This window comes from Heterodontus francisci, chromosome 40, assembly GCF_036365525.1.
Source record: "Heterodontus francisci isolate sHetFra1 chromosome 40, sHetFra1.hap1, whole genome shotgun sequence".
NCBI classification, from domain to species: Eukaryota; Metazoa; Chordata; class Chondrichthyes; order Heterodontiformes; family Heterodontidae; genus Heterodontus; species Heterodontus francisci.
Window position 1 is genome coordinate 16601434 of NC_090410.1, and position 23081 is coordinate 16624514.

General features: G+C 45.2%; 1 protein-coding gene across 1 annotated transcript in view; it reads left to right on the plus strand.

Annotated features, from left to right (window-relative positions):
• Positions 1-23081, plus strand: part of LOC137353168 (ryanodine receptor 1-like) — a 535610-nt gene that overhangs the window by 103320 nt on the left and 409209 nt on the right. The window contains exons 9-12 of the mRNA XM_068019216.1: positions 575-671; positions 3036-3110; positions 19684-19840; positions 21209-21373. Of these exons, the coding sequence (XP_067875317.1) occupies positions 575-671; positions 3036-3110; positions 19684-19840; positions 21209-21373 (494 nt within the window). The remainder of the gene's footprint in view (positions 1-574; positions 672-3035; positions 3111-19683; positions 19841-21208; positions 21374-23081) is intronic.

Below are 23081 nucleotides of genomic sequence, written 5' to 3' on the forward strand. Positions count from 1 at the left end.
TTTGCCCTGTTGTTGCCTGATAAGGGGAGGAAAATCAACTCCATAAGTGTTAATTGGTTTGGTTATTTCTTAAACCTAATTCACATGGTTGATTATTTTGCTGCTGTAACAAAGCTATTTTATTTACAAAATTTGAAGATTCTAGGACAGCAAAATGTTAAAGCCGTTTGATCAAAAGCACAAAATATGGTCAGCATGAATGAGGCAGAAATAGACTGAAACATGAGCTTTAAAACTTTGAACCACATGAAAATGATCTAGCTTCAACATTTACTCATTGTCTGTTGAATCATAGAATTATTACAGCACAGAAGAAGGCCATCCGGCCCTTTGTATCCATGCTGGCTCTCTGCAAGACCAACTCGGCTTCTCCTACTCCCACCCTTTCTCTAGCCCTGCAAATTTTTTCTCTTTAGCTAATTATCCAATTCCCTTTAACCTAATTTACTGAGTACAGAAATATCTGTTTGCCCTTAACTTGGAAGAGAGATATGTTGAATTAGCAGGCTGATATATTTCATAGGAGTTTAAGGATGTTTCTTCGAGTTTATGGTATTTTCTTTACTTTGTATAGGATTCCTGACTGGCGGGCATGTCCTACGTCTCTTTCATGGTCACATGGATGAATGTCTCACAGTAGCAGCATTTGATCAGGGTGAAGATCAGCGCAGGTCAGGTTATCCATTCAGTATTTTTCACTTGTTTTTAAAGGTTTTATTTTCAGCTGTAAAGTTTCTGTATCTTAAGTGCTACAAAAGAATCTTTAGAAATTGTTCAGAGGCCTTGGCAAATAAGGTTTTGGTAATGGGCACTTGGTGTGACACCAGGCCATATGACCGGGAAGACTCTAGGCCTCTCCCAGGTTTATGTCTAGCTAGCCACTCTAAGCTGGGATAGCAGCAGGGGTATGACAGTTGACCAGTACCTCCAGTTTAGGGAGGAGAAATATTGAGTTCAACTTCTGTATCTGCTTACTCTTCAGTGATCTCCTGCTAGAATTATGGGGGAAAAATCTTAACCAAAAATAAAACACCGGTGGGTTTGGGATGAGTGGGGGAAGGGGGTTAAAGTCTTCAAAAATCAGAAACCCGACCCAAACGCACTTACTGCCTGCCCACCTCTGGCTTTAACTGAGATAGGATCCAGTGTGCCTGCCTGGGTACCCATGTGTTGGCCTCCCCTCTGCAACACCACCCCCCCAGCCCCCACCCCCCAGCCCCCTAACCACCCAACATTTCCCACAAGGCCTCTGCCCAACTCTGCCACTGTGGACCTTTGCACCTTGGCTTCTAGGGTGGGGATTGTGGAGGTAATGCCATGTGCATGAGTCTACAGTGTGTGGGGGAATCCTGACTTCTGAGTTTCCTGTATCCTTCTGAAACCACCTTCCAGCAGTAGGTAAGTAAAAATCTAAGCCTGTGTGATGGCAGATGAGGCCAAGGTTGAAATAGTAGCCCCAGAACCAAATAGCTTGCTTTCTGCAACACAAAAGCAAAATACTGTGAATGCTGGAAATCTGAAATAAAAACAGAAAATGCTGAGCGGGTCTGATAAGAGCTCATCGACCTGCAACGTTAACTTTACAGATGGTGCTAGACCTGCTGAGTATTACCAGCAGTTTCAGTTTTAGCTTGCTTCCTGGCTTACATGTGAAGAATGGTCACTTGGCACTTGTACTGTATCCCAGCATGTTGTTACCAGTTTCAAAATCAGATGGCAGAAATAAACTTTTTTTCAGAAACTTTATAGAAAAATATTTGAGTTTGTTGTAAAATAGATAATTGCTTCATTGCTGTTTTTGGCAGTTCCATTTGTCATGTTTTTGATATAGGAAATATCTTTTGGTAACAGAATATAATGAGAGAAACTAACGTGCTACCTTGATTGCCTCCAGATTCCTTAGTATAAAGCATTATAAAACATTACTGATAATTATGAAGATGGGAAAGAGTTTAAAATAATGGCAAATCTGTCAGCCTCTGTCTTGTTGATAGCTTGGTCTTGGCTTTCTCCTAGTGTTATTAAGCACAGCTGCTACAGATATTACCTTTTAGAACTGAAACCAATAGCCTTGCCATGTTGACTACGGAAATAAATAGAGCACTCTAAGCAGAAATTTGATTTCAGTGCTGATATGAGACTTGCTGCTCAATGATAGACAGAATTCATATACCTGTTGTCACTGGTAGCTACCCCACCCTGAGACCAGGCTAATCAGCTCAATCTTTATGACAGGTATTAACAGGCACTGTTACATAAAATATTTGACTGTTAGCAAAAGAATGTTGGGTAAAAATTCAGCCTTTCGGACTGTGTTGATTGACCCCACCAACATGTCTGAGCAAGCGTGCCCTAACCTTTGTTGACTGTTTCTTAAGCACATGGCACGCATGTACTTGAACAGTTTAAAGATAACATAAAAGGCTGTAATGTATTTTATTTTTTCACCATCCCTTTCTTTTGGTCTCCCAGTGACATGCGCCACCATAATTGAGAAAGTGATCCTTTTATAGACTTTTAAATTGTCACTGGGCTCTAGGAATTGCGTAAGAGTGTGTTTATATCATTTTCCTACATTTTCCTTTCCTCCTGCTAGAATATGTCTGTACTGTGCTTATTGCCTCTAGTATTAATGATATTCACTCCTTGTGAAATTGTGGACCCAAATTTGAGCAATTGATAAAGTAGCTGATGAGGCTATGTAGTCTTAGGGCCTCTGTACAGATGATGCCAGTTATTTTGCTGTCTGCTTCTGCTTACAGGAAAACTATACCTTTATGTGCAGACATAGGCTTGTATTAATACAAAAGAAAGATACTAGAAAAATAAAGTGCATTGAACTAAGTTGGAGAAAGAACAGGTTCTCGTAATTATTTAACAATCGATCGTCACCTAATCAACAAAGCCTACACAACAGCCCCAACAAAAAAAAGCTCCCTCTTGAAATGCCTCCGAACAATACCATACTTTGTCAGTCATACTACTGTGATGTGAATAAATTAATTCTGAAGTAGTATCCTTTTTATGCCCTGTAGGTTGGTTCACTATGAAGGTGGTGCAGTGTGCAGCCATGCAAGGTCCTTGTGGAGACTGGAGCCATTGCGCATCAGGTAATAATTAGGCCTTGCTTACAGAAGTGACAATGCAAACAACAACATTTTATATTTATACAGTGCCTTTTAACGTAATAAAATATCCCAAGGTGTTTCACAGGAGTATTATAAAACAAGATATGAAACTGAGCCAGAAAAGGTGATATGGGGTGGGATTTTTATTTGTTCGTAAGGACAGGATTGGGGTATGCAGTCGCTTAAACGCGCCAGTTTCCAGACAAGAGACTGGCATGCTCCAAGTTTAAAAGGTCGTGGCCCTAGCTGGAAGAGGCAACATGCCCATTCTATGCAAATGGCCACTTAAGCCTATTAACAAGCTTGTTAAAGGGTCAGTTTAGGACTTTCTTTCTAAGGTGCAGGTTCAACTCTGTCGGAACCATGACATGGAGGAGGAGGTGGTGACACAGCGGGGAGCGAGCTGGAACAGCAGAGCAGAAGCAAGAGGCATCATTAAAGAGGGAAGGCCCTCATTCACAGGCAACCAGTATGCTAAGTGAGGAGAATTATCGTTCATATCTCTTGCACTCTTGACAAGGCCATTTTGAGGGAGTCAAAAATTGGACGGATGCGAGGCGAGGGTGGAACAGGTCCTTCTGCTAATGGGTCTCACGCGTTCATGGTAGGGTGGTGGAGGGTGTTGAGGATGACTCTGCATTCCATTGCCAACGGAGGGAGGGCATTAGAGGAAATGGGGTCAAGCTTCTCCAAGCTTGCTCCAACCAGTAATAAAGAGCAGCATTTTCTGGAGAATAGACAGATCCCTGGTGAAAGGGTCTTGATGACACATATGCATGAAGTGGATGCCAGCTGTCTCCCAGCTGGTGGTCCCTACTATTGATCAAGATTGCCATGAAAGGAATGAGGAGCAGCAGATGGTGATGAGGGGGCCACCCCAACAGGGCTCTGTCATCATCATCCTCCCCCATGGCCCCTCCAATGGATGAAACATCTGTGAAGTCACACCCTGTGACAGAGGCTGCTTCTGCAGAACTAGCAATGCAGCAGCCTTTGGAGGTGCCCCCCAGCACCTTCACACCAAGGCCGACTGCCACGGCCATCTCAGTCCCAGATAGGAAGTAGCAAGCAACCTGCCTCCACCTCATCCTCAGCCACAGCGGGAGGCACTCGTACGAGTCGCTGTCAGCAGAGGAAGGAGGGGCAGAAACGCTCTAGATTCTCCAGCTTACACAATCTTCACCAGCACACCCCGTCGTTCTGCCAATCCTCACTTCCCATTCTCCTGCGTCTTGCCCACATGAAATGGAAACATGTAAGGTAGACTTAGAGCAACAACTTTCCCAGTGCTTTATCACTTAACATTTCGTTATTATTTACAGCAAACGCCCAAGTGACCCACAGAGTGCCGCAACTGACGTGATGGCCTCTGCTGACAGTGACTCGTATGAGTGCCTACCTCTGTGGCTGAGGATGAGGTGGAGGCAGGTTGCTTGCTACTTCCTATCTGGGATTGAGATGGCTGTGGCAGTCAGCCTTGGTGTGAAGGTGCTGGGGGGCACCTCCAAAGGCTGCTGCATTGCTAGTTCTGCAGGAGCAGCCTCTGTCACAGGGTGTGACTTCACAGATGTTTCATCCATTGGAGGGGCCATGGGGGAGGATGATGATGACAGAGCCCTGTTGGGGTGGCCCCCTCATCACCATCTGTTGCTTCCCATTCCTTTCATGGCAATCTTGATCACTAGTAGGTGCCACCAGCTGGGAGGCAGCTGGCATCCACTCCATGCATATGTGTCATCAAGGTAGCTGAGCACACATCTCTTTCAGGGTCTGGAGAACTCTCTGTACCCTCAGGATGCCCCTCTCTTTTGCATTCTAGTTACTGCTGACCAGGAGACATGCTATCCGGATCTTTCTTTGGACTCACCTTTCCAGGCTTGAGAAGGTCCTTGAAATGTTTCCTGCCCTACACCCAGTTCCTTCTCAACACTCCTCTGCTGATCTCGTGTGCCACCTCCAGTCTTGCTGCCTTGGTTAGTCTTGCAGGCTTTCTGTTGCCACCAGCAGTGAATAGGATGTTTTGGTGCTCAGTCACCGCCTTCAGCAGCACCTCCAGTGAGGTGTCAGAAAAATAGTGGTGGGGGCAGCCATGGCTTGGGGGTCCTCCCTAACAGCAGTCTCAGGAATGGCTTCCACCCGCCCTTTAAATCGGGCCCGCTGCTGGCTGAGTGCTGCTTCCTTCCTGTGTCTGACACTGCTAATTGGGCGGCGAATGTGTATTTGGGCCAGTTCAGTCACTTGCAAATTAAACTGGCAAATGCATGTGCATTGCTGCAGCAGTGCAGTCATCGCGATGTCAATCCTGGAATTGAAATCCCGCCCATTAGTTTGATGGCCAAAAGCTTGGTGAAAGAGGTAGGTTTCAAGAAGTGCTTTTTTTTAAAAATTCATTCGGGGATGTGGTCATCCTGGCTAGGCCAGCATTTATTGCCCATCCGTAAATGCCGTCGAGAAGGTTGTGGTGTTGAGCTGCCTTGAACTGCTGCAGTCCTTGAGGTGAAGGTACAACAACAGTGCTATTAGGAAGGGAGTTCCAGGATTTTGACCCAGCAACATTGAAGGAACGGGCGATTATAGTTCCAAGTCAGGATGGTGTGTGACTTGGAGGGGAACTTGCAGGTGGTGGTGTTCCCATGCATCAGCTGTGCCTGTCCTTCTAGGTGGTAGAGGTCGCGACTTTTAACGGTGCTGTCTAAGGAGCCTTGGTAAGTTGCTGCAGTGCATCTTGTATGTGGTAAACACTGTTGCCACTGTGCGTCCATTGTGGAGGGAATGAATGTTGAAGCTGGTGGGTGGGGTGCCAATCAAGCGGGCTGCTTTGTTCTGGATGGTGTCGAGCTTCTTGAGTCTTTTTGGAGCTGCACCCATCCAGGCAAGTGGAGAGTATGCCATCACACTCCTGATGTGCCTTGTAGATGGTGGACAGGCTTTGGGGAGTTAGGAGGTGAGTTACTCGTCGCAGAATTCCCAGCCTCTGACCTGCTCTTCCAGCCACAAAAGTGCTGTGGCTGCTCCAGTTCAGTTTTTGGTCATTGGTGACCCCCCAGGATGCTGATAGTGGGGGATTCAGTGATGTTAATGCCATTGAACATCAAGGGGAGATGGTTAGTTTCTCTCTTGTTTGAGATGATCATTGCCTGCAACTTGTGTGGCACGAATGTTACTTGCCACTTATGAGCCCAAGCCTAGATATTGTTCAGGTCTTGCTGCATATGGACACGGGCTGCACATTGCGCAATCATCAGCGAACATTCCCCACTTCTGACCTTATGAGAGGGAAGGTCATTGATGAAGCAGCTGTATTCAACCACAATCTGTAACCTCACAGTCCGGCATATCCCCCACTCTACCATTACCATCAAGGCAGGGGACGAATCCTGGTTCAATGAAGAATGCAGGAGGGCACGCCAGGAGCAGCACCAGGTATACCTAAAAATGAAGTGTGAGCCTGGTGAAGCTACAACCCAGGCGTACTTGCATGGTTGGGCCTAGGACTCCTGCAGTGATGTCCTGGGACTGAGATAATTGACCTCCAACAACCATCACCATCTTCTTTTGTGCTAGGTATGACACAAACCAGCTAGAGGTTTTCCCCCTGATTCCCATTGACTCCGGTTTTGCTAGGAATCCTTGATGCCATACTTGGTCAAATGCTGCCTTGATGTCAAGGGCAATCACTCTCCTCACCTCTGGAGTTCAACTCTTTTGTCCATGTTTGCACCAAGGCTGTTATGAGGTCAGGAGCTAAGTGGCCCTGGCGGAACCCAAACTGAGCAGGTTATAGCTGAGCAAGTGCTGCTTGATAGCACTGTCAACGACCCCTTTCATCACTTTGCTGATGATTAGGAGTAGGCTGATGGGGGCTAGTTGGCTGGATTATATTTGTCCTGCTTTTTGTGCATAGGACATACCTGGGCAATTATCCACATTGCTGGGTAGATGCCAATGTTGTAGCTGTACTGGAACAGCTTGGCTCGGGACGTGGCTAGTTTTGGAGCACAAGTCTTCAGCACTATTGCCGGAACGTTGCCGGGGCCGATAGCCTTTGCAGTGTCCAGTGCCTTCAGTCGTTTCTTGATATCATGTGGAGTGAATTGGGTTGGCTGAAGACTGGCATCTGTGATGCTGGGGACTTCAGGAGCAGGCTGAGATGGATTATCCACTTCGCACTTCTGGCTGAAGATGGATGCAAATTCTTCAGCCTCGTCTTTTGCACTGATGTGCTGGGCTCCCCCATCGTTGAAGATGGGGATATTTGTGGAATTTCCTCCTCCTGTGAATTTAATTGTCCACCACCATTCACGACTGGATGTGGCAGGACTGCCGAGTTTAGATCTGATCCGTTGGTTGTGGGATTGCTTAGCCCTGTCTATCACATGCTGCTTCCACTGTTTGGCATGCAAGTAGTCCTGGGTTGTAGCTTCACCAGGCTCATACTTCATTTTTAGGTATGCCTGGTGCTGCTCCTGGCGTGCCCTCCTGCATTCTTCATTGAACCAGGATTCGTCCCTTGCCTTGATGGTAATGGTAGAGTGGGGGATATGCCAGACTGTGAAGTTACAGATTGTGATTGAATACAATTCTGCTGCTGATGGCTCACATTGCCTCATAGATGCCCGGTTTTGAGTTGCTAGATCTGTTTGAAATCTATCCCATTTAGCACAGTGGTAGTGCTATACAACACAATGATGGGTACCCTCAGTGTGAAGATGGTACTTCATCTCTACAAGGACCACGGACAGATGCCTCTGTGACAGGTAGATTGGTGAGGACGAGTATTTCCCTCTTGTTGGTTCCCTCACCACCTGCCTTAAAGGAGGAAAGTGAGGTAAAGAGGCAGAGAGATGTAGGGAGGGAGGTCCAGAGCTTAGGGCCTAGGCAACTAAGGGTGCAGCTACCAATGGTGGAGCGATCAAGAGGCCAGAATTAAAGGATCGCAGATATCTCGGAGGGTTGTGGGGCTGGAGGAGATTAGAGATAGGGAGGGGTGAGGCTTTGGAAGGATTTGAAAACAAGGATTAGAATTTTAAAATCAAGACTTTGCTTGACAAGGAGTTTGTTGTAATAGTGTATTTGTTACTATGTTAAATATAATCATTTGAATGAATGTTTATCCTAGTATGTATATCATCACAGGAAGTGATCATGTGATTCAGTTCTCTTGCAGTCAGTTAGCACATGTGACATGAAGCAATGACATGTCTCCATTGTTGTGTGGCACTACCACCATGCTAAATGGGATAGATTCAGAACAGATCTGGCAGTTCAAAACTGGGCATCCATGAGACGTTGTGGACTATCAGCAGCAGCAGAATTGTATTCAAACACACTCTGTAATGTCATGTCCTGGCATCCCTCACTCTACCATTACCATCAAGCCAGGTGATCAACCCTGGTTCATTGAGGAGTGCAGGAGAGCATGCCAGGAGCAGACATACTATAAATGAGGTGTCAACCCAGTGAAGCAACAACACAGGACTGTTTTGTATGCCGCACATCAGAAGCAGCTTGCAATAGACAGAGCTAAGCAATCCCACAACCAACAGATCAGATCAAAACTCTTCAGACCTGCTACATCGGTTAGGATTATATTTGCTGGAGTTCAGAAGAGTGAGGGGGGATCTCATAGAAACCTATAAAATTCTAACAGGACTTGACAGGGTAGGTGCAGGAAGGATGTTCCCGATGGTGGGGGAGTTCAGAACCAGAGGGTCATAGTCTAAAGAAATGGGGTAAACCTTTCAGGACTGAGATGAGAAATTTCTTCACCCAGAGAGTGGTGAGCCTGTGGAATTTGCTACGACAGAAAGCGGTTGAGGCCAAAACATTGTATGGTTTCAAAAAGGAGTTAGATATAGCTCTTGGGTCTAAAGGGATCAAAGGGTATGGGGCGAAAGCGGGAACAGGCTACTGAGTTGGATGATCAGCCATGATCATAATGAATGGCGGAGCAGGCTCGAAGGGCCGAATGGCCTACTCCTGCTCCTATTTTCTATGTTTCTATGTTGCATCCAGTCGTGAATGGTCGTGGACAATTAAACAACTAATAGGAGGAGGCTTCACAAATATTCCCATCTTCAATGATGAGGGAGCCCAGCACATCAGTGTAAAAAACAAGGCTGAAGCATTGGATGATCCATCTCAGCCTCCTGAAGTCCCCTGGTTCAGAGATGCCAGCCTTTAGCCAATCCAATTCACTCCACATAATTTCAAGAATTCCAGCTGAATGCACTGGATACTGAAAAGACTATGGGTCCTGACAACATCCTGGCTGTAGTAGTGAAGACTTGTTCTACAGAACTTGCCAACCCCTCAGCCAAACTATTCCAGTACAGCTACAACACTGGCATCTAACTGACAATGTGGAAAATTGCCCAGATATGTCCTATGCACAAAAAGTAGGACCAATCCAATCTGGCCAATTACCACCCCATCAGTCAACTCTCAAACATCTTCTAAGTGATGGAAGGGGTTGTTGACAGTGCTAGCAAGTGCCACTTAAACAGCAAAACCTACTCACCGATGCTTATTTTGGGCTTCCAGGGCCACTCGGCTCCTGACCTCATTACGGCCTTGGTCCAAACGTGGACAAAAGAGCTGAACTCAAGGTGAGAGTGATTGCCCTTGATATCAAAGCAGCATTTGACAGAATGTGACATCAAGCAGCCCTAGCCAAACTGAAATCAATCAAAATCGGGGGGAAAACTCTCCACTGTTTGGAGTCATACCCAGCACAAAGGAAGATGGTTGTGGTTGTTGGAGGCCAATTATCTGAGCGCCAGGACATTACACCATGGGTTCCTCAGGGAAGTGTCCTAGGCCCAACTATCTTCAGCTGCTTCATTAATGACCTTCATCCCATTATAAGATCAGAAGTGGGATTGTTCACTGACTATATGTTGTTCATTCGCAACTTCTCAGATACTGAAGCAGTTTGTTTCCATATGCAGCAAGACCCGGACAATATTCAGGCTTGGGCTGAAAGGTGGCGAGTAACATTGTGCCACACAAGTGCCAGGCAATGGCAATCTCCAATAAGAGAATCTACCGATCTTCGCTGACATTCAACTGCATTACTGTCGTTGAATCCCGCACTATCAACATCTTGGGGGTTACCACTGACCAGAAAATGAACTGGAGTAGCCACATAAATATTGTGGCTACAAGAGCAGGTCAGAGGCTGGGAATTCTGTGGTGAGTAAGCCTGTCCTCTCATCTACAAGGCACAAGTCAGGAGTGTGATGGAATACACTTCACTTGCCTGAATGAGTACGGTTCCAACAACACTGAAGAAGCTCGATACCATCAGGACAAAGCAGCCCACTTGATCAGCAACTCTTCCACCACCTTAATCATTTGCTGCTGCCAAAGCCGACGCACAGTGGGAGCAGTGTGTGCCAAAGACTAAATGTACTTCACCACGCTTCGTTCGACAGCACCTTGCAAACCTGCGACCTCATTCACCTAGAAGGACAAGGGCAGCAGATACATGGGAATACCGTCACATGCAAGTTTCTGTCCAAGTTACACACCATCCGGACTTGGAACTATATTGCCATTTCTTCACTGTCGCTGGATCAAAATCCTGAAACTCCCTCCCTAACAGCACTGTGGGTGTACCACACCAGATGGACTGGAGCAGTTCAAGAAGGCAGCTCACCACCACCTTCTCAAGGGCAATTAGGGATGAGCAACAAATGCTGGCCTAGCCAGCGATGTCCATATCCCATGCAAGAATTAAAATAATTAAAGCTCTGCGTTCAAACCTATTATGCTGTTCTTCAGCTTTGTATTAGTCTGGAAAGAAATAATACAATATGGTGGCAATGGTAGTGAGTCAACAGCATTGATCAACAGCTGAAATGACAATTCAAATTAGAAGCACTGAAATCAGATCACAGCTGTCACATTAGGAGAGCAATGGTGTGTGTAGAGATTGAAGGTGATTTGGATGCACTCCTGTTTTTGTCCTGAGCTGGTGAGACAAAATTAATGGTAGCTTCAGAGCAGTGTCGCGTTTTGGTGTGGATCCGCTCCCTCCACCACCGTATTTGTGTGCCATTAGCCGACCCCAATGCCAGGGCCGCTCCCGCCTACAAGCATGTAAGCCTGCACTGCATCAACGCAGCTCAGGGTGTGGCTCCTGCTCAGCTCTGCGGATATCTCTGCTTGCTGCAATTTTTAAAGCAAGGTTTGCTCATCGGGGAGAGAAGAGTTAGAAGGCTTAGGCAATGGCAACCAGATTTCCAGGGCTGGATGGAAAGCATCTGTTGTCCCAGGCAATTCAAACTGTTTAAGCAGAGGACTGGTTGTGGATATAAAGAAGTTTGCTATAAATATTAGGATCGCCATTGGAAACTAAAGTCTGCGCAGAATCAATACCTCTGACCCGAAGGATCCATCAAAGTTATGGGAAACGTTATAAAGTCAGTTTAAGATTAAAGTTAATTTTAGAGTACACTGCCTGGACCTCATGCGGTATGGACAGTCGCATGGATGACTTTGTTAACCGATGCAGAGAATAAACAAAAGAATGTGACTACTCTGATACTGAGCTCTCGGAACAAATCACGAAGTTGGTTATAGTCTCCCTCCTATTGAGGCGTTCCAGAAAGACCTCCTGGAAAAGCCACAGCGCGGAGAGCATACTACAGGACAGACAAATATACGAGGCATTTATCGCAGGGAAACAATGTTTTCCAGCCTTAGGGTCTGAAATACCTGTTCATATAATATTGAGGGCACCCAGGCAGAGCAAGGTGTGTGCAGTAACTGCAGGCTCACCCGCCAACCACATAGATGCCCAGCATACGCAGACACGTGCAAGGCATGCGGGCTTAGAGGGCACTTGGCAAAATTTGCAGATGGTCCAGTAGCAGGAATGTGGGAAGAAATCCGAGCATGCAGCGCACAAACTGCAGAAATACGCCACCCAGAGGGGAAGGGAAACAATACACTTCCAGGCATTGCCCGAAGCCTAGACCCATCCACAAAACAGGGGTTTGGTGGGGGATGGGGGGGTGGTGGGGGAAGACACCTGACAAAATGGATGAGGTGGGTGGAGGTGAAGGCACTACAAATGAGCAGCTATTTCACACGATTATCTGGTTCATTCCATTAACAGATGGAAGCTTTTACAAAACTCCAGATCACCTGCCCCAATAAGGCTTCCACATTCTCAAGGGCATGTACCACGAGGCATGGAAGTCTGTGGCCCAGCCTATAAGTGTGAAACTTATGGCATAAAATGGCTTGACAATAAAGTACCTAGGTTCCCTGGACCTGGAATGCAGGTACAAAGAGACAACATGGTCTAATCGAGATATTCTACATAGTGGATGTGTCAGAACCAGAGTAGCAGGGTGCCGGTATGCAACAAATTTAACATGGTCACCATCCATGAGCTGACCCAGCCAGAAGACTACAGCAGTCAAAACTGGTGCACGTCCCATTGGATCCAGAGGTTGTACCTGGACCGGTTTGACACAGTTGGGAATTTCCATGGGGACACAGTCATACACCTGAAAGAAAGTGGAACGCCATCAATTGACCCACCGCGAAAATGCAGTGTGGACATTCGAGAAAAGTTGAAGATGGAATGGAGAAACAAAGCATCATTTGACGAGTGCAACATCACACAAACTGGCGCAGTTCCATCACTACTGCAGTCAAAGAATCAAAGAAGACTGTTCAATTCGACTATGTTCAGACCTAAGGAGGCTAAGTAAAGCCTTAAAGAGATGTCCTTTATAAGATGCCAGCACTAGAACTGTTAAACCCAACGTTTGCTGGAGGGAAACACTTTTCCAAATTAGATGCAAAAAACACATATTGTCAAAGGGGTCACGAGTTAACAATGTTCAGAACTCCTTTTGGCATATTCTGTTTTCTCTGCCTGCCATTTGGGCTGGCGGTCATCCAGGATATATTTCAACGGCATGTGGACTGGATAATGGGACGAGTCCCAGGTTGTGTGTGTATTGCCGACGATATTGCAGTAGCAGGACATACGGATGAAGAGCATACTAGAAATCTACACTTAATAATGGAGACTGCCAAATGTGAAGATTTGCTTTTCAACATCAAAAAATGCTCCATTAAGGCTAATCGCATAATTTCTTTTCTGTGCCATTTACTCAAGTTCAGGTATCTGCCCAGATCCTGGGAAGATTGAAGACATCCAGTCAATGCCGACACCGCAGGACAAGGACGACCTCCAAAGGTGTCTAGGTCTGTTCAACGTGCTTGCTGCATATCACCAAACTTCCTGGTGAGGGCTTCTCCACCAGGAAAATTGATGACGAAAGACATGCCATTCCTATGGCAGCGCAATCACCAACATGCGTTCAGTGCATTGAAACAAGCACTGTCAGCCGAGTCTTCAATGACATGACCCTCGGAAGGCAACAATATTAGAAGTGGACGCATCACAGGAAGGTCTTGGTGCAGGTCTTCTTCAAGACACGAGCCTGGTGCATTTGGTTCAAAATGTCTGTCGCCAACACAAGCAAATTACTCCAATATCGAATGAGAAACTCTCGCTCTTGTCTTCAGGATCATTAGGTTCCACACCTATTTATTCGGAAAAGAGTTCATAGTTGAGACAGATATAAGCCATTGGAGATGATCTGGAGAAAACTGCTCACGATTGCACCACCTCAACTCCAGAGGCTACTCATCAAGATTCAGGGCTATGACTGATGTCAAATGCAAACCCAATTGTCAGATGATCCCATTGGACACTTGTAGACTGCCCAACCCTGAGAGAGTGCAAGAAATGCCATTCGACTTCCAGGTTGATGAAGTCTGTGCAAGCTTGGAGGATACCTAAACAAGGTCAAAACAAGAGAAAGGAACTCCAGAGGGAGACTCCTCAAGACCTAAACTCTGATCTCTATGCCAAATCACTGTTGAGGGTTGGCCCAAGACCGTTTAGGAAATCCCTACGGATCTAAGAATGTATTGGCCACATCGAGACGAAATCAGTATACCCAATGGAGTGCTATTCAAAGGACACCAAGTACTCATCCCAACAATACTTCACACTTCAGTCTGACATACTTGGACAGTTCCACCAAGGACACATGGGAATAGAAAGGGCAAGACGACTTACCTGCGAGTCATTGTTCTGGTCTGGCATCAACAAGGACATTGACCCATTGGTGAGATCTTTTCATGCATGTCAGGAACACCAGGCCTGTCAACAAAAAGAGCCTCTTCAAGCACATGACATGCCATCATCACTATGGATCAAGATAGCAATAGATCTGTACTCTGTAGGCAGAAAGACTATCACAGTAAATTTCCTATTGTGCAGAAGCTTCGAGACACATTGCAGCCAGTACTATTGGTGCCATCTTTAGTCTTTTTGGTGCCCTGGTAGAAGTGGTGTCCGACAATGGTCCACAATACATGGGAAAACCGTTCCAGGATATGTGTGAATGATGGTCCATCAACCATAGAGCAATTACGCCACAGAAGGAGGCCATTCAGCCCATCGTGTCCGTGCCGGCTGAAAAAACTAGCCGCCCAATCTAATCCCACCTTCCAACACCTGGTCCATAGCCTTGCAGGTTACAGCACTTCAGGTACATGTCCAGGAACTGAGTGTTTCTGCTTTCACCACCGTTCCTGGCAGCGAATTCCGGACACCCACTACCCTCTGGGTGAAAAAGTTTTTTCTTGTCCCCTCTAATCCTTATACCAGTCACCTTAAATCAGTGCCCCCTGTAATTGATCTCTCTGCTAGGGTCCTTCCTGTCGACTCTATCTAGGCCCGTCATAATCTTGTACACCTTAATTAAGACACTCCTTAGTCTCCTCAGTTCTAAGAAAAACAACCCTAGCCTATCCAATCTTTCCTCATAGCTGCAAGTTTCAAGCCCTGGCAACATTCTTGTAAATCTCCACTGTACTCTCTCCAGAGCAATTATGTCCTTTCTGTAATGTGGCGACCGGAACTGTATGCAGTACTCCAGCTGTGACCTAACCACTGTTTTATACAGTTCCAGCATCACATCCCTGCTTTTGTATTCTATACCTCGGCCAATAAAGGAAAGCAATGCCTTCTTCACCCTCTGTCTACCTGACCTGCCACCTTCAGGGACCTGAGGGAATGCACTTCAAGGTGTTTCACTTCTTATACCCCTCTCATTATCCTCCCGTTTATTGTGTTTTCCCTCGCTCTATTTGCCCTCCCCAAATGCATTAACTCACACTTCTTTGGATTGAATTCCATTTGCCACTTTCCCGCCCACTCAACCAAACCATTGCTATCATTCTGGAGTTTACGGTTATCCTCCTCGCTATTAATTACACAGCCAATTTTTGTGTCATCAACAAATTTCTCAATCATGCCTCCCATATTTAAGTCCAAATCATTAATATATACTACAAACAGCAACGGACCCAATACTGAGCCCTGTGGAACACCACTGAAAACATCTGTTGACGACTACCCTTTGTTTCCTGTCCCTGAGCCAATTCTGGATCCAACCTGTCACATTCCCCTGTATCCCATGGACTTTCATTTTACTGACCAGTCTGCCATGCGGGACCTTGTCAAATGCCTTACTAAAATCCATGTAGACCATATCTACTGCACCACCCTCATCAATCCTCCCTGTTACTTCCTCAAAAAACTCAATTACGTTATTAAGACATGACCTTCCCCTAACAAATCCATGCTGATTATCCCTGATTAATCCGTGCCTTTCTAAGTGGCAGTTTATCCTGTCCCTCAGAATTGATTCTAATAATTTACCCACCACCGAGGTCAGACTGACTGGCCTATAATTATTTGGCCTATCCCTCGCACCCTTTTTAAACAATGGTACAATGTTTGCAGACCTCCAGTCGTCTAGTACCTCGCCTGTATCTAGTGAGGATTTGAAGATGATCCTCAGCGTATCCGCTATTTCCATGTGACATCATCACCCCGATATATCGTTGTTTGAATGGGATGACTGAACATATGGTCAGGACTGCCAAATCACTGATCAAAAAGTGTTTGGAAACCAGGCAAGTTGCTTTATTGCATCTTTGCGCAGTGCCATTAGACTCTGTCACCTGCTGAGATTGTGTTTGCTTGACCAGTGACAACCACATTATCAAGTTATCACATCATCAAGTCATCCTTTATCACAGACTGGTTACGTCAGAAACAAGAGAAGGTGAAAGACGTGCACGATGTACATGTTGGTGCAGAACTACCGCCACTATACGTAGGCCAGAAGGTAAGGGTCCCACACCCGCAGGAACAGACATGGATCTCGGCAGAGGTGTCTAAGGTGTGCAAAGAACCATGTTTGTATGAGGTGACAATATCAAATGGTGCGATACTGCGAAGGAATCCATCTCATCTCAGGGGACTCTGCTAGCCATGCACAGGGTGACCATCAGCAGTGCCTACGCATACCTGTCTACGTTTTGAAGATGAAGAGACAACAAGCAGCACACCAACAACCAAGGACACTCCTCCCAAACACAATCTTCAGGAGAGGATGGACAGCTCAAGAGCACACCCACATTGTCACAAGGTCTAGTCGAGTCAGCCGATGGCCAGTACAGTTCCAAACGTAGACAACAGGTTAAAGAGGAGTGTTTCAAATGTTCTTGTTACAGTTAAATGTTTAATGTAAACGGTTTTATAGTTGTCAAATTTCTTATCTCGTAAAGGTTGCTTGTTCATGTACATATTAGTGTTATTCTGTATGAAGTTGTTATCTAAGGGGAGGGGATGTTGTGATAGTTTGCTGAATTTTATTGTTTAAATATATTTTATGCTAATATGTATATCATCTCAGGAAGTGATGCAATATTACATTATTCCATTCTCTTGCATAGTCAGTTAGCATGTGTAAGCTGAAGCAACAAGTCTCCATTTAACCTCTGCATTCAAACCTTTATGTCTGCCCTTCAGTTTCATTTCTATTAGTCTAGAAAGAAACTACAACAGAGCCAAGCTAGGTCAGCGAGCACAGGCTTGATAGGCGAACGAGACTTGTTCAAGTTAAGACATGGGCAGCAGAGTATTGGATGACTTCAAGTTTACGGAGGATAGAATGCGGGACATCATCCAGGAGTGTGTTGGAATAGTCAAGTCTAGAGGTGACAAAGGCATGAATGAAGCTTTCAGCAGCAGATGAGCTGACACGGGCAAAGTCAGGTGATGTTACGGAGGTGGAAATAGGTGTTCTTAGTGATGGAACGAGTATGTGGTCGGAAGCTCTTTGCTGGGTCATATGTGGCACTAAGGTTGCGAACCAACTGGTTCATTCTCAGACCGTTGTCAGGAAGAGGGATGGAGTTGGTAGCTAGGGATCAGAGCTTGAGTGGGGACCAAAAACAATTGCTTCAGTCTTCCCAACATTTTGTTGAAGGAAATTTCTGCTCATCCAGTACTGGATGTTGGATAGGCAGTCTGATAATTTAGCAACAGTGGAGGAATTGAGAGAGGTGATGAGGAACTAGAGCTGAGTGTTGTCAGAGGACATGTGAAAACCAACGCTGTGCTTTTGGGTGATGCCGCCAAGGGACAGCATGTAGATGAGAAATAGGAGGGAGCCAAGGATCGATCCTTGGGGGACACCCGAGGTAGCAGTGCTGGAGAAGGAAGAGAAGCCGTTGCAAGTGATACACTGGCTACGATCAGATAGGTAAGAATGGAACCAGGTGAGAGCAGTCCCACCCAGCTTTTTGACAGTGGGGCGGTTTTTGAGGAGGATGGTATGGTCCAACCTCGTCAGAGGCTGCAAACATGTCAAAAAGGACAAGGAGGGAAAATTATCTTTGCCATAGTCACATGGGATTTCATTTGTGGTTCCACATATAGGGCTGAATTTTGTACAGGGACCAGTCTGGTAGTCCCGGCGAAGGGGAGTGGGGGGGGGTTGTGGGGGTGGTGCGTGGGATATTGGTCATGCAGTCCATGGGGAGGGGCGTCCTAGGAGGTTAGGTTCCTGCTCGGGGTCTTCTGTGTGCCACAAATTGCCCATGAAGGAGGGACTCTCCCAAGCCTGCAGGGAGGGTACCTTGTTTACATTGACTCTAATGCCAATGTAGGTTCAACATTTGCTTAATGTTTCGAACTAATTGACCATAAGACCCATTGAGCCAATTATTACTAGCAGCAGATGGAAATTCAGGCAACTTGAAGTCTAGCTGAATATTTTATCGCATTGTTGTATGGAGGTGTCCAAGGTGTGCAAAGAACCACATTTGTATGAGGTGACAATATCAAATGGTGCGATACTGCGAAGGAATCAATCTCACCTCGGGGACTCTGCTAGCCATGCACAGGGTGACCACCGGCGGCAGGAAGAGGTCCTTCAGTGGCAGTTAATAGACCACTTAAGGGCTTCAGTTGGCCTCTGCTTAGGAAGACTGTCATCTGCCTATCTTGTCCCCGGGAGAATCTGAATTGGCAATCCCGGTGTTTGCTTCTGTGGTGGCCCCTGCCGCTCTGATTCTCCGCACTCTGATTCTCCCCTGCCCTCCCACCCCATGAAACCCGCTGTCGGGAGCAGAACAAGATCCAGCCCATAGGTTCCCCATCATTTTTGGGGGAAAATCTAAACTGGGAAAAATTTGTATCATTAGAGAATTAAGGCAGAATAGAAAAGTGAAGTAATAGTCAATAAAACGATATTGAACAAACTGTGACTTGAATGACCTTGAAACCTTTCAAGTTTAATTTTACAATTTAGGAAATATCTAGCTAAATTAATCAGGAGGACATTTTGCATTTTTTAAATGAATAGCTAATAAATTGAAATATGGTCTATATTTGGTGTGTTGGTAATTTTTACCATCTTGAAAAATGGCGACATTAAGGTTAATTTTAGACAACGCCGGCATGGACTTGATGGGCCGAATGGCCTCCTTCTGTGCCGGAAATGATTCTGTGATACTCTAATGCCAATGCAGGTTCAACATTTTCTTAATGTTTCGAACTAATTGACCATAAGACCTATTGAGCCAATTATTACTAGCAGCAGATGGAAATTCAGGTAACTTGAAGTCTAGCTGAATATCTTCTTGCATTGTTGCGTATTCCACCAGATTTGTAATTCACGTTTGGACGAACAGACATTATTCAACTCCCATTATGTTTAAATACTAATGCAGGTATAAGCTATTCTGACAAACTATATACACTTGCTAGGACTATACTTAAATATCTAAAAACTTAGAATTAACACCCTTGTTAACAATCCAGTGACAACACATTTATCTACGCACCATGAATCTGTGACTGTTTTGCCAATGTCTTACTAAATCTATTACTTAAAACGGAAATACTACTGCACAGTGATGTCATTTTTATTTTTATACATTTCTATGTAGTATGATGTAGACCTTGGAAATCAAACAGTCCATATGTCATAATGAATCTTCTAGATTATAGTATAATATAAAATGCAATATGTAAAATTTAGATGCCAGGATGTGGTAGCTAGTTATAAGCATGTGAACTGTAATATTTTTTAAATTTATGTTCATTGAGATGGTGGTTTTAATCTGTTTTCTGAAGAATTAATATTTTTCTCAACAGCTGGAGCGGTGGCCACATGAAATGGGGTCAGCCTTTCCGTATTCGCCACATTACAACAGGAAAATACTTGGGCTTGGATGAAGAGAAAGGGCTTTTACTTTTTGATCAAGAGAAATCAAACACCAAAATCACTTCATTTTGTTTCCGAATCTCAAAGGTGAGAGAAAATTGGGGAAAAACATGTTATCCTCCACATGCTAATTTGTCCCAAGCTTCCGAATGGGTGTACAGACTAGAAAATTGTTATGATTTGTTCCTGATCTTTGCTAATTTAGATGTTTTGTGGGACTGCATTCGGGGAGCTATCCCACCAGAGACGAGTGGGCTAACCCAGGCCACTCATTTTCACTTGCAGCCTGATGGCCATATGTTAATGAGGATTGAGGCCTCCTGCTTGCACAATTGAGTGTCACAAAAGGAAAATCTATCCCCTGGTGTTGGGAGGTTGTGGATGGAAGGGGGTGTGAAATAATCAGCCAGCGGTGCTGCTGTCCCTGATTGTGACCAACTGACTCAGAGCTATGCGTGATTGTCTCCAATTAAAAGTAATCAAACATGAGATGGATTTTTATGAGAATGAAAGACGACCGGCTACTCTCAAGTGCTAACTCTAAAACTTTTTTTGTTTACTTGCCCTAGTATTGTAGATTCTGGTTCATTCCTTTTTAGTATTGCACACTCCCTTACCTTTTACCTTGTCCCATTTCAAACTTGTTCTGTCACCTTTTCACTCAATGAGCCTCTCACAGCTCCACACCAACTTTTTTGTTCTGTGCTGTTTGTGCCATTTTCTTAGCCCCTTAGTTTCACTTAAGTATTATGGCTGAGATTCTTCATCCCTCTCCTGCCATATTTTTGATGGATCTTAGGCAAATAGGCTAGAAATTGCAAATGAATATGGAAGACCTTTCCACCACTTTCAAATAGGCAGGCTGCTGAACTAACTGGGGCCTACTGATATGTGGGCGAATGCATTCTAATGAAATTAAAATGAGAGCAACATACCCTTCTTTCATCATTCAGTCTTTCTCTTTTTCATTTTCTGTACTCTGTTAGGAGAGTGCATGGGACTTCTGGATTAGATATGAGAAATATGTATTAATGTTGTAATGCTTCCTCTGACAGACCCCATATCTGGGATGAGTATATCTGTAAGAGGTTGTTTTCACAACACCCAAATTCTATCCTTCTGGTTTAACTCTCAGTGATATATGCTGGAACTGGTGACCATCTTTATCCTTAGCTTTACATTTATACAGAGCACAATATATCTACACACAGTGCTATTTCTACTTCTTATATACAGTGACAATACCATGCAATTTGTTACACTGTTCATGGAAATTGTCAAAAAAAGGCTTTCCCTTTTGCCCCCACAGGCTGTGTAGAGGCAAAAGCCATTATCAGGAACACAAATGAAAGAAAAATGGATGATCTCTTTCAAGTTGACAAGTAGTCTTTATATAAATCACATAATGTACAGTACACTGAAGTGGGACTGAATCCAAACTGTGTGCTTCCTTAGGATAAAATTGACGTAGCTCATAAGAGGGATGTAGAAGGCATGGGAATCCCTGAGATCAAGTATGGTGAGTCGATGTGCTTTGTCCAACACGTGAACAGTGGACTTTGGCTGACATATGCAGCAGCCGATACCAAAACAGTCCGTTTGGGACCCTTGAAGAGGAAAGTAAGTGCTGTCGTTTATAGCTGAAATAAGATCATAAACCTTATGGTATTATTGAAGTTAATATATTTTTCACCAGAGATGATTTCTGTATCTTGGATAATGGGCAGGTTCTTTGTTTATATTTTAAGTTTAATGAGATATATGTTCTCCGCTAGCTATTGACCACAGTTTACAGTCTTGCTCCTCTTTACCCCAGTTTAGCTTGCAGCTGCCTGCCCAGAAGCAACTTCAACTATTCTAAGCATTATACTGCCTAGGATACACTCAAGTGTCTATGAATCTTTTATTGTAATTTTAGAGTGGCCTGACCTTACATTCATGACTGCTCCGGATATGAAATTGTATGTACATTTTTTTTTTATTCATTCATGGGATGTAGGCGTCACTGGCCAGGCCAGCATTTATTGCCCATCCCTAATTGCCCTTGAGGAGGAGGTGGTGAGCTGCCTTCTTGAACCGCTGCAGTCCATTTTGGGTAGGTATACCCACAGTGCTGCTAGGAAGGGAGTTCCAGGATTTTGACCCAGCGACAGTGAAGGAATGGCGATATAGTTCCAAGTCAGGATGGTGTGTGACTTGGAGGGGAACTTGCAGGTGGTGGTGTTCCCATGTATTTGCTGCCCTTGTCCTTCTAGTTGGTAAGAGGTTGCAGGTTTGGAAGGTGCTGTCTAAGGAGCCTTGGTGCAGTGCTGCAGTGCATCTTGTAGATGGTACACACTGCTGCCACTGTGCTTCGGTGGTGGAGGGAGTGAATGTTTGTAGATGGGGTCCCAATCAAGCGGGCTGCTTTGTCCTGGATGGTGTCGAGCTTCTTGAGTGTTGTTGGAGCTGCACCCATCCAGGCAAGTGGACAGTATTCCATCACACTCCTGACTTGTGCCTTGTAGATGGTGGACAGGCTTTAGGGAGTCAGGAGGTGAGTTACTCGCCTCAGGATTCCTAGCCTCTGACCTGCTGTTACAGCCGTGGTATTTATATGGCTACTCCAGTTCAGTTTCTGGTCAATGGTAGCCCCTAGGATGTTGATAGTGGGGGATTCAGCGATAGTAATGCTGTTGAATGTCAAGGGGAGATAGTTAGATTCTCTCTTATTGGTGATGGTCATTGCCTGGCACTTGTATGGCGCGAACGTTACTTTCCACTTATCAGTCCAAACCTGGATATTGTCCAGGTCTTGCTGCATTTTACATGGACTGCTTCAGTATCTGAGGAGTCACGAATGGTGCTGAACATTGTGCAATCATCAGCGAACATCCCCACTTCTGACCTTATGATTGAAGGAAGGTCATTGATGAAGCAGCTGAAGATGGTTGGGCCTAGGACACTACCCTGAGGAACTCCTGCAGTGATGTCCTGGAGCAGAGATGATTGACCTCCAACAACCACAACCATCTTCCTTTGCGCTAGGTATGACTCTAGCCAGTGGAGGGTTTTCCGCCTGATTCCCATTGACCTCAGTTTTGCTAGGGCTCCTTGATGCCATACTCGGTCAAATGCTGCCTTGATGTCAAGGGCAGTCACTCTCACCTCACCAGTTCAGCTCTTTTGTCCATGTTTGAACCAAGGCTGTAATGAGGTCAGGAGCTGAGTGGCCCTGGCGGAACCCAAACAGAGATTCACTGAGCAGGTTATTGCTAAGCAAGTGCTGCTTGATGGCACTGTTGATGACCCCTTCCATCACTTTACTGATGACTGAGAGTAGGCTGAT